Genomic DNA, 13,143 nt, shown 5'->3' with positions numbered 1-13,143 from the left:
TGAGTTGGAGTTGCAACTCGAGTCAAGTATCTAACTCTTCTTTTATAACTAAAATATAATAATTGGTAATGATTCAGGAGGATCTCCAAATCCAATGTGGACCACTATAGCTACTACAAGTAGGGCTGGACAAGGTTCAGGAGCAAGATCCACCACATTGAAAAGTCGAGTTGCAAGACAAACTTCCAGCACCAAATCAGGCTCAATCTCTAAAATCTCCAAAAAAAGGATCAAGGGCCCTCTTTCTGGCACCAAACTGTTGCCGCTGAAATATGGCTCGATAACTTGGCACTGAGATGGCGAGTTTGCTGGCAAGGTTGGTGAGACTCTTGTTCAAATCGGCAAGGTCAGCTTGGGCTCATTGCCAGTCTCTAAGTTTAAAGAAGAAGAGCTAGATGGTGATGGCTTTCCTTGAGCAACAATTTCGACGCCCAATTTGACCTAAAACGAGGAAGAAGTCCACTTGTTGAAGTAGGTCTTACATGGCAAGCTCTGGTAGGTCGGTTTCGACCAGGTTAGTTAAACCCTAGTTCGGCTTGATTCAGGCGAGGTAGTGGCCACATGGCAAACTCTTATTGGTCGACATTTCAATGGTTGAAGTAGTGGCCACATGGTGATCATTCATTGGTCGGCTTTGATTTAGGCATAACAATACCAAAGATGGAAATAGGCCTAAAGTTATATAATTCCCATTCCATTCCAACAGGTACTCTAGTAAAACAAACATAACTAAGTGCTATTTTTTTTTCTTACCCTCCTATGCTTGGCTGTGTATCTCACACCATGTGGTCCTTGGCAAGACCATGTTTGCATTTGAGAACCTTGAATTATGATTTGATATCCCCAGTACAAGCACAGGCAACAATTCATAATGTTTGGTTTTCAGACCCTATAATCACTACACAATTTCAGATTTTTAGTAATGAATAATTTGGTCACAAAAAATTTTACTTTGGCTGTTAAAAGTTTATGGCTAGGCAGTCACTAAAGTCTCCATGGCTACTTTGGTTATTACAAGTTTTTGGCTAGATGGTTACTAAAGTCTCCGTGGCTAAAAATTTTAGCGACCAAAATATACAATTGTCACAAAAACTATTACATTTGGTCATGAAACATAAATGATTGTTAAAGGCAAACATTAGTTTGTGGCAGAAGATTGAAAGATCATCTTTAAAGAGCCAAAAAATAATGACTTGATAAGGAATTGATGTCCAAAATGAGTTTTAATGAGGATTTATTGTCGCCGTTGAAAACCTTCTTTGTAACGAATTTTTGATGGTCACAAAAAGCTAATACAATTAGTGATGAAATGGAAATGGTTATTAAAAATAATATCTAAAGGAATCCCTATCTATATCCAGTATCCCCGGTTTGATTCAGATAGAAATCTTACAAATCTAGATACAATCTTTTTCTTATATATACCTCTACAAAGGTTGGAACCTACACCCTTTTGGATATTTGCCTACTACTTTGCTAGCATGACAACATTAGCTTCTAATATGAAGTTATAGTTTATTAGACTTATTTAAAACCTTTTATATCATAAATCATTTCAAATATATTATAATATTTTAATAATTTATTATTTTTATAAAATATAATTATATCTTCTTTTTGATAAAAAATAATATAAATTATTTTATTGTTTATAATATTTTAAAACATTTCGTTTAAAATATTTAAAAATATCAATAATGTCAACATACTTCTATAATAGCATTTCTTTTGTAAAGTCCTTGATTCATTTTATTCATGCTGTAATTAATAAGTATTGATATTTAATATAAAATATTTTTTAAAACTTTAAAATATATTTTTATTTAAGTAATTATAATTTTTATATATTTTTAACATAATTAGGTTAGATCAATGATCCAAATTCTTGGTTAAATTCATCCATCTAAGCTGGCCTAGACTGGCCGACCAACCGAAATACAACCTGAACATGTGCTTGGTTAAATTCTCCTTTTCAAGAAGATTCTCGGAGTGAGTCAAAGTTTTAGGAGGCCGACCCCTTGCCTCAACCTCTGTTTAAACAATCCACCCAGGCGTCCTCACCAAAATTTTGGGAGGGCATTGTCCCCATTCCGTAGGGCTTAACCCGTGATTTGTACTGTAACTATTCGAGGCGTACCTCATACTATGTAGTGAGACGCCGGTTTACCAAAAAAAAAAAAAAAACAATCCACCCCTTCCTCTAGCTTACACCATGGCTGAACAGGCCACTTCCTTTCTCCCCCATGTTTCATCACCATAATCACCGAGGTTGGGGTGATAGACCTCCCACTTGAATTGATATTCCTTTCGTATTTTCAGCCCTGTGTAAGGCCTCATTGTTGTCTGAAATTTTCACTAAAAATTGACTAGAAAACCTCCTCTGTTCACTCCCCTATTTTCTGCACCTATTCCGTTCGTTTTTAGTCGCCATCGCTACCATTGCATGCTACCGAAGCCCCCGTGTTGATGTTCCATGATGGGTTGCCGAGCTCAGCCACCGGCAAGCGAACTAAAATTTGAATTAAACCAAGCTTGATCCCCTACTTTTGTTTCTTCAGACCTGCTTGCCCCTCCTCTTCATCTATCTTTAGAGAGAAGCCTTCATAGTTCTCTCTCATTAAAGAGTGCGGAGACAGGGTTCGCACTCAAGACCTCTATTCTGATACCATATTGAAATCACCACTTATCTCAAAAACTTAAGCTGATAGAATAAAATAGATTTGTTTATATATTTTATATTTTCTTACACTCTTCTCTCTCTTTCTTTGTCTCTCTTCTATTTCTCTCTTGGTTCTATAGGGGTGCAATCGAGAGTCCCTGAGCTAGGATTTTACAGTCTAGTATCAAAGAAAAATCTTGGGTAGACTTAGTCTACCACGCAGGCTGTAGATCAAAACAATGAAAAATTGCCACATCAAAATTTCAAATTAAAATATTCTACAACCAGCTCAACCCACTGCTCCTTAATCAGAGTTAACTGTCCACCTGCAAGTCACATATGAGCAATAAAAAAAAAATATATTTGTTTAAAAAAATACTAAACTAGACTAAAATCTAAAACAAAATAGTTGAACAAACTGAAGAAGGACCTGAACCCCAAACCCTTTTCTCCTAAATCCCACCACCACATGAGAAGCATCCCACTACCACATGAAATCTGGATGGTACAACACATTGCCTTGGGGATAGGTTCCAGGAAATGCTTTGCTTGGGTAACTCAATCTGTCATAATATGTGCATGCCATATCTATTTTGCTTCTTAAATAGTGGAAGGCTTTTCAAGCGAACTCACCTCTGGCAAGTGCAAATTTGAGTCTCCAAATCTCTGAAGTTCACATACCAATACAGATGACTACTTGTAACCCCAACCAAAAAAAAAAAACAAAGTTGTCTACTCTTTAGAAAAATCTACATGATGAAGCTAATAAAGGAACAAAAATTGTGCTAGCATGGATGCACTTCCACCCCATCATATATTAGAGTTCATGAATTTATCCAATAATACAGGTACTGTTTAGCTAGCTTCCACCAGAGGATGAAGGAAAAACTAATATCCCGACAATTCATGAACCGAGACCTTCGAGATCTTCATAGAACTTTTCATCAAGCCCCGTCAGAAAGGCCACTATTTTCTTCTCTCCATTAATTTATCAATCATTTGGTAAACTAGAAGATCATGGTCATCCAAGCATCAAGGACATGCATGTTTTTCTGAACTATACATATTCAGTACATAAACAAAGTGAAGTCAGCCTAATCATCTAGAAGACTGGACATCCCTTAACTGAAATTCCTGGCTCAGTGGGGCACGAAGCCAGCGGGCAGTGGTCAAGGTCTGTGCCCCACCAACTCAAATTCCTGTTCTCATTCTGGAGAACAAAGAACAGAAGCACCCCCATGAATGCTGTACCAGCATCCAATGCTGCTGATAGTACATAGTTGTACTTCTGCCACCACCTCTTCCTGTATCGGAAAACAAAGTAGTTGAAGATGGTCCCGGTGATGAGCCAGCTCGCTATGTTGGTCGGGGTCGCCGGAGGCATTCCCGCAAAACCATAAGAGATGACCGGTATGTTGATCAGAGGAATCCACTCCTTCTCTGGAAATATCTTGCTTAGTACCCACACAGGGACAGGCAAGAATGCTCCAATGAGGAACAACCACACTAAATTCCGATATAAACCGCCATGCCCGAAGAGGCGGCTGGGTCCTATGAGGCCCCATATTACTGAAGCATCAAAAGTCACTCGATATTTCGGGCAAGTCCATGGGCTATCAGGGTGCAGTGCTTCAACATCGCAGATGTTGTCAATGCTTTCTAGCATCCACCATGCCACTGCAAGGTTCATGATTCCAGCAACCACAGTTCCCACAAGCTGGAGAAAAGAGATTGAACTCCAGATATCAACACCATATGTAGAAGCACGAAGAAGACTAAGTTACAATGTGAGGCAAGGATTACGCCTTTACCTGAGCAGTGTACATGCACCTAGGTGGAATCTTCATGTAATGTCCGAGTTTGAGGTCAGAGAGGAAGGAAAGGGCATGGATGGTGCTTATTCGCCCGTATATCTTGAAGAGCAGGTTAGCAATGGGCTTTCCAGGAAGCACGTATCCAATCATGAACTGTGCTATAATATCGTATCCAGGTTGCTGAAGCATCATGAATAAAAATGATGACGGTTGTTAGTATTTGATCTCATGCTTGTCATTGAATTTTAACCCAGGTTTAAGCATGATTTTTGGTGATCAAAATTAGTGAGCATGAAAGGATTATTTTGGAAGTCAGAATGTCATATTGCAACATATCCGGCTTTATAAACTTCAAACTTTTTAGTAATACTATTATTCTGCTATTATTCTGAACCATTGAACTAAGAGAGATTGTTTACCTGATTCGTGGTTGCTTGAATGACTCCAATGGGAAGAGTCACAAACCAGGCCAATCCGAAAGCAAATATCATGCCCCACCAAGGAAGTTGCACATCCTCTTTCCACACAAATGACATCACAAGTGAGAGAATGATACTTCCTGCTAGTAGAATGAGAAACCACCACTGAGGAACCTGTTTGTAGTTCTTCATCAGCTTAGCATGGATGTCTAGCTTCATCGAGTTCATTGCGGATTTGCTCTGCTTCCATATATCTCTACACGAGAAAAGTAATTAGCACATCATTGCCTATAAGAAAGATTTGTGCTGATCAGTCTTTCACAATGACATTACTCTTTGCTCCAACTTTCAAGTGTTTAGGAAATTAATAATATAGTTTCATATCTGACATCAGCAAGAAACAAGAATGATAAAAATTAAAAAACCATGCTTACAAATATATGTTTATAAGACAAATAGGTCAAATTCACTAGATCTTCCAATGCTAATAAGAAACAAAATGGATGCTAAAGAAAGAAACTACTTGTCTAAATTGTAAATGTTAGAACCAAAGCTCATTTAATATGCAAGGCTTTCAATTTTGTCAGACTGCCAATATGGGCAACTTCCAAATTTGTGAATACTTAAAAGTACAACTTAATATGATCGGGGAGAAGAGGAAACGGGTGTAAACAAAGCTCTAAATTAAATATTAGATGAAGGGTTTAAATAAGAAACCATGCAATGAAATATAATGAGATAGGATGCTGCCCATTAATATAGTCCAGTCTGCCGCTTGAGTGCCTTGACTAATGTGAAGGATCAATAACAATAATAACCCAAATGAGACTCCAAATGTTTTAGAAAACAGGAGCATGTTTTTTAAGGGAGATAGCAATCACTAAACCATACTATTTAAAAAAAAGGAGCATTTCTAATTAATAATTAGATGTATTCAGGCAAATGAGAGAAGACTATTTGTATAATAAGTAATTAAAAATATGAAGAAAAAAAAAAGAGGATGGGAGAAAACTATATCAAGCAACACACAATCAATAAAAGACAAATTAAGTAAGCAGGTTCAAGCCCTACCTGCCATGAAACAGAAGAACATGCACAATAGTTGCTGTAAACCTTGCAAATCCTGATCCAATGGAGATTGCAAAGAGAGGGCTGAGGTAGAGTTTTCCATAACTTTCATATGCAGCTATATTGAGATCATAATGGGGTGTCAATATCTTTGTAGTATCATATTTCTGCCCTGTAGAAGTGAAGAGTTGATTTGAAAATATGGGAAACTTCCGGGCGTCGAAGGTGTTAAATTTCCAATAACACAAAGGCATGATAATGTAGATGAACATGATGAAACCGGCAGCTGTGTTGAGAATGGAGAACCATGGAGTCACCAGGGGGCTGCCATGGTAAGCAGAGATCCCAGCCCAGTCTAGTGTGAAGGCACCAACTCCAAGGCCATGATAACCTGATCCAATCTGCTGAGCAGTGATACTATGAGGCCACACCCAACAGACCCATGAGAAGAATGTTAATATAGGGAAGAGATAGCCAGGCAAGGCATAATAGGCGAAGCTTGCAACAAGGAATACAAGGAAGAACTGCATCCTGGTTAGCCCTTTCGATCTCGAGTCCTTTTCATGTAAAGCTCTGCAACATAAATTTGACCATGAGAAATTGAGAATCATCTTGGAAACATTCGCAACATGAAAGAACCAAGTTATGATATTATATATAATTAGGAATGTGTTCCTTATCTAAATATGATAGAATGCGACATTCTTTGTCTTATTCATATTCTTCAGAAAATTATTCCATATTCCATGGGCCTACTGAGCAGTTCAGAAAACCCATTTGTGACCATCAACAAACGATGCAAATATTCTGTTCTTTTTTCTAGTCCTGAAATAGGAAACATGGAAACTCAGAAAGAAAAGCAATCACAGCAAATCTTGTCATTTGCAACCTTTCATTAGAAGGATAAGCCTTACAAGGATTTGTGGTTTCTAACAAACATTCCAGAAGTCAAAATATTCCTTCTTTTATAAATATATCTTTCTTTTTTTGGCTTTCTTTTCAAATTAAGAAGTTCAAAACAGAAAGACTTTTAGATTAAATTTAGTAATTCTATCACAATAATTAGAAACATCATAAGAACAAATATTTGGGCATGCAGTAAACACATGAAAGTTAATGTTGTTTGAAAAAAAGGAAATAAAAATAAAAAATCAGACCTGAAGAGAGAAACTTGGGCAAGGTTAGAAGGCCACCACATCTCAACAGGCTCCACCAGGTACCTCCTAAGCATCCCAGCCCATCCATAACCCAGTATCTGTACATTAATAATTAGAAACCAACTTAACAGTGGAATCCAGAAAAAAAAAAAGTGTTACTAAAAAATATCTAACTTTGCCTTTATCTTAATATGACCAAACTATCTTTGAACTCTCTCTCTCTCAAAAAAAAGGTCCCAAATCATCACATGGAAATGCTTGGGGAAAAAAAATACAAAAACACTTTAGCTTGCTTCATCCATTACATTTGACATCCTTAACAAAAAGGAGAAAAAAAATCCAACAATCAAAGACAACCAGATCTTACATGTATATCTACAATTATTTGCATCTTTTCCGTTCTATCATTAAAAGAAAAACAGAACTTTTTAAATTGAAACAGTATACAAGATCTTAATTTTTAAAGGTAATTAGTGTTACAATCTTTCTAAATCAATGGAAAGAAAGTAGACACGGAGCGATGAACTACTTATACATCATTTTCTGCACTTGGAACACCGAAGGGAAGAAGAAGAAAAGAAATTTAAGGAAAGCACCACACACTTCTTCCTTCAAGATTCGTAATTTTTCCTATACAAAGAGGAGAAGGGCGAAAAATGCTTTAAAAGAACAAAGAGAAAATGCAGAAAACAATGAAAACATATTCCTTGCAGCAATTCAAAAAGGAAAAAATAACCAGAAAAGCTGAAAAAGAAAAGCAAAAACTTTACCAGTGAAAGAAGCATCTAAAAGAGGTTGGGACCTTTTGAGCCATAAACAAAAAGGTGGGGGAGAGAGGTTAGGACCACTGACGGGAAAGTGAAATAAAATATGTGAAGGGACCCATGCATTATGTTTTCAAGAAAGATAGAATGCTCAAAATTTCACTCATAAACACCATCTGCAGAAATAGAATCATAATTTCATTCAAATGGCTAGATAGTTTACCAAACTAATACAAAATCCTATACAATGATTTTGGAAGTTAAAGAATGAAGATGCCCATATAGTAACTAGCTCTAGTCTCTGCAGTCTGCAAAAATCTAAGACATAAGGCTTTTGGTTCTAGATATACTTTGTATCGAATTCGAGTATAGAATACAATAACTCATGAAACTTTACAAGGGAGCACCAGATATAGACAACTTGAAAAGTTGCAAACACCACTACCCAGTCATCTACACGAGATGCTTCACAGAAACCGAAAGTCCATAAAAAAAGAACTCTACTTATTTGGGAAAACAAAGCAAGCTTTCCATCCATTTCATCAAGACAAAGTAAAATTAATTACAAATAGATAAAAATCTCATAATTTTTATAACTACCGCATAGTTTAAACGGATGATGACGGGCTATTAAACAACAACAAAACAAAAAACATTAAATACATCAATTAAATAGTTTTTTTTTTGGGGGGGGGGGGGGATACATACCCTTGCAAACATAACTTATTATATACTTATAATTTAAATATCTTTATATATATACCTCAAGCATGGATGTCCCTCCCTTCAAATTTTCAGCTGACAGTGTTAATAAATAAATATTTTGAGTATTACTTGACACTATTATTCTTATACCTGAAAAAAAATTTAACATACAGTTTGCATTGAAAAAAAAGGGCTCTACCTTTATATAAATCTTTAAGGATATTCATGATAAAGGATAACAGAGTTCTTTACATTTAAAATCAATATTTATGTCAGTCAAAAATTTAATGAAAGCAGTATCCATACAAAAACAGGAAAATTTAAGAAATATATATGCAATAATAATTGTTGGAGGGAAAATATGTAATAATTATATTTGCAAGAGTATATATGAAAAAGGGTACCAAAATAGAAGAAAAAAAAAAGACTTCATACTTTGGAACAGGGGAATTTAAAGGAAGACATTTTTACCTGTGTTGTGAGCACAATGATGAGAGCACAGAGGAAGCTCAAGCTCTGCTTGTAATAGGCCTTCATAACAGTGATGGCGCCGATGGAGTAGGCGTCACCGCCGCCGATGGAAACCCCACAATTGGCGAAGATGGTGATGATCACATGCTCCTTGATGTTAAAGGGCCCGGGGTTGAGATTGAAGCTCCAGTTCCCCAGCACCCTCACCTCCTTGTTGGGCAGCACCGACGCCATGAACTGCCCCATGGGCAGAGCAGCGATCTGCATAAGAATCGCCGAGATGATGAGCGGCTGCGTTCGGTAGGTGAAGAAGGTGTTGAGGAAGATGAGGATGGTGCAGGAGGCGAGGCCCAGGAACCAGGCCCGGAATGTCATCACTGGCAGGGAGGGGTCATCGGTCTCCGGCACCACCAGGGCCACCTCCTCAACCGGGCACCGCTCCTCCGGCGGCGGAAATTGGGGTGGTGCGTCTTCCTTGGAGGCCATTTGGGAGCTGCGAGCCTAGGAAAGGTGGCGCCTTTTTTTTCCTTCTTCTCTCTGGCTCTCACTCTCCCTTGCTCACTCTCTCTTGAGATTTTTCTCTTTGCTTTTTGGAAGGTAGGAGGTGGGGAGAAATTTATAGGCCTGGAATAAGGGGAGGTGGGGGGAGGAGGATATTACTTTGGGAGGGGCATCCACCCTGGAAAGTATGGGCACAGTTCTTTGGGAGGGGAATCTACCCTGGAAAGACAACATTGCCCCTGTGCGTTCTTTGATTGGTTTAGTCCCACATTCACCCGATAATGAACGTGATGACTGGTTTTGCCTCAGCCACAATCTTGAATCAGAATCTTTGCAAGACGCATGTTAGCAGCCACTTTTTAGTGGTTGAAAGGGACTATTCATTTGTCCTTTTTTTTGATTGAATCGGGACTATTCGTTTGTCATGGTTATGGAAGTTGTTTTGTCTTGAATTACATGATTGAAGCTTCATTGGTCTCGTTTCACAAGCATAGTACTTGCTTAAGGTATTAACTGGTGTGATCGATAAAGCCGTTGATATTCCATATCAATGGCCTCGAGTGAGAGGCCTGTCTTTATCTTATTTCATGATCTTGTTAAATTTTAAGGTGCATTTCATTCATGATTGAATTTGGAATCAGAATTGTGATAGATTTGAATGAAAATCGGAATGACTATATTTTCTGACATATTTAATTCATATTTAGAATTGGAGTCATAATGAGATTTGAATACAAGAGGAGAGTTGTGATTCAGTTTTGGAGGATTAGAGCATTCTTATTTCTTCCATAAATCAGAATGCAAATAGGACTCATGCCAATCTGGAATAGGAGACACTCATTCATATTCCTATTCTAAAGCTCAATTTGCACCAACTTATCTTGTCCTTAATAAATTTTCTATATCCTTTTTCTTCCACGCGCGCGCACACATATGCATACACACATATAGACATATATGTATGAATGCATATATGTGCTAACTATATATAAATACACACATGTACTTGTTGGACTTCAAAACATACATCTTAGTATGCATTTCACTCGATAGCGTTCGTTATCTGTTTGTCATAGCCAAACAAAGAAATATCTTGGACAAACAAACACATAAATCGTATGAATGAGAGCTTATCGGGTCTTGCAATAATAAAGAGATGAAATAAATATAAGACCTTATGAGAGAAAAAAGCCACACAATAGTTGTGTCGAATGGTTGCAACTCCTTAATCACTCAAGTTGTTGTGTATATCAACTCAAAAATTATAAACCCAGGATAAAGCTAATCCGCTTTGCCATGCTAGATGCATGAGATTTTGCTCCTATTATATGCATAGCTATTCAATCCTAAGCTATGAAGAACACTAATTATACACAGCCTCTATTGTGCAATGTTATTTTTACCAATGACACTAGTAGGAAGAACATAAATTAATAGCCAATTATCAATTATATAGTTCCATCTAATGAGCATATCTAAAATCAAAAGTATGAATCATTTTGCTAATTATATTAAAATAAGTATAATAAATAAAATAAGTTTGCGTATTTCTTGGGGCTTGCATTACGAAATAAACTACATACTGAGAAATTTTCAACAAAAAAAAAAGGTTGGAGTATTAATGGTGGATGTTCTCTGTGTGACAATTCCTCTGAGCTAGCCATTAATTTATAAGGTGCCTGCTTTCAGAAAGCAACTGGTCCACCTTAAAAAACCCAACTGAAGCTGAGGGGTTGGCCGTCAATCTTCATGATCTTTGGACAAAATGAAGAAGCAAGAACCGTCATTTGTTGAATGGAAAGGCAGGGGATCAGCTTCCAGCAGCCATTTGTTCAGAAATTTGGAGAGAACGGTAACTTGCGGATTTTTCTGAGAAGGTCCCACTCAATCCATGCAACTCTTCACAGGGCATTAAATAAATTTCACAGTGGGGAGTGCCCAAGGACTTTGGCATCTTCTTTGTAACAGACTTCTTACTCTTCTTCCTTCATATAAAAAAAAAATAGTGATATTTATCATCCTGTGGGTGAAAATGTTATGCTTTTCCGTCTGAAAGCAATCATAGCACATCAATATTTTTCATAGATTTTTTCTTTAGACAGACAGAGAGAGAGGGGACCCACCTGAAATCTATCATTGAATTAATTTTCCATCGATTTGGTCTCCAGCATCTATCCCCAATAGCCAATGTCAAGTTGAGATGTCCATTAAATTGACAAAAATAAGACATATTCGGCTACTCTTCTCGTACTTGTGAACTGGGCTATCTCGATGTCTGAACTAAACGGATAAAAAAAAAATCACAAGCTTCCTACAATGACAACTTGGATGCTAAAGTAATATTGAGGTCCAGGCACTCAAACAATATCACAAAGTTCAAAATTCGTCTCAGTGCAAGTCTTTATCTATAAGCAAAGTACCAAAGGTTTCAAACGGCAAAGTCCAACTATTTTCCATCATGAACAGGATACAAAATCCAATCATATTCCTCAATTCATACAAGGGCACTTCAGTCATTTAAATGGTTAGTTTAGTAAATTTCGCGCCCTATGGATGGGAGACGTTGGGAAATGGAAAGGGTTCAGCCTCGCGGAGATCGCTTGCCTTGGACCGGGACGCATGGGGTCCACCGGTCTTCAGACGACGTGTAGCGCCACGTGGCCGCCCCACGGTGCTCCTGGTTTCCGATCCGCCGCGGAGCATCGTAACGACAGACGCCGCTTGGACGGCCTACGCCGTCACCGTGACGTCCCCGAGCGACGTGGCGGGCGATAAAGGTGGTTGTAACTTGTAAGTTCTGGCCTGGACGGACGTCGCATCCACGTGGCACGACGTCACGCCGTGCGGTGTGGTGCGGGGGGTGGGGGAGATGAGACGGACACGTGGTTGGTACTACGGAGCCTGGTCGCCGTTGACACTGATGTGGGGCCCAATGATGCAATACGGCGACCTTTGTAACGGGACCAGTGATTGGTCCCTTATCGGTGGTCGGATAAAAATGTGGCGGTACCACACACTTCCGACTCCACCCAAGGTCGTATGCGCAATTCCCGTACAAGCACCTCACCAACCGTATTATTAATTTTTATTTTTATAAAAACAAGTGAAACTCCTATATAAGCCCAAAAAGATTTATGATTAATTCTCATAATTCAGAACGACATACTAATAATTTATTTGGTTGGAGTAATCAGATTATTAAGTAATCTAATAATTTTTAAGAATTATTTATTAAAAAAATTATGAGAAAAAAAATAAATTTTACTAATTTGGCTGGTGGAAAAATTATTTTAAAAAATAATATCGAAAAAAAGATTACTAAGTTACTGGTGAAGATCATACCTAGTTACATATGCACATTAGGCTTTTAATTTTAAATTGATTTGGTGAGTTATGTTAGATTTTTTTTTCTTAGTAGATGCTGCTACTCTCTACAACTTGTTACTAAGTAAAACTTTTTTCTCCACCTTGTTCTTAAATAAAGTAAATGAAAGCAATAGCACTGCAGCTGTGGACCACTGATATATAAGAACAATTATGTTATTTGCTCTTCCAGCTCTTTAATTGGCTTAGAAAATGACTTCA

At 37.7% G+C, this 13,143-nt stretch overlaps 1 protein-coding gene across 1 annotated transcript; it reads right to left on the bottom strand.

The window, feature by feature from the left end:
• Positions 1–3,439: 3,439 nt before the first annotated feature.
• Positions 3,440–9,739, bottom strand: LOC103700873 (oligopeptide transporter 3-like). The gene is made up of 6 exons (XM_008782769.5): positions 9,058–9,739; positions 7,118–7,215; positions 5,964–6,533; positions 4,893–5,148; positions 4,471–4,653; positions 3,440–4,376 (listed from the first exon to the last, which is right to left on the bottom strand). The coding sequence occupies exons 1-6, from the start codon at positions 9,541–9,543 to the stop codon at positions 3,762–3,764; spliced, it is 2,208 nt and encodes a 735-aa protein (XP_008780991.2). The 5' UTR covers positions 9,544–9,739; the 3' UTR covers positions 3,440–3,761.
• Between the last annotated feature and the right edge of the window lie 3,404 nt (positions 9,740–13,143).

Source organism: Phoenix dactylifera, chromosome 1 (genome assembly GCF_051530095.1).
Source record: "Phoenix dactylifera cultivar Ajwa chromosome 1, Ajwa_hap1_PhDact_Kaust_v1.1, whole genome shotgun sequence".
NCBI lineage: Eukaryota > Viridiplantae > Streptophyta > Magnoliopsida > Arecales > Arecaceae > Phoenix > Phoenix dactylifera.
The sequence above is the reverse complement of the archived record's forward strand: the minus strand, read 5'-3'. Positions and strand labels throughout refer to the sequence as shown.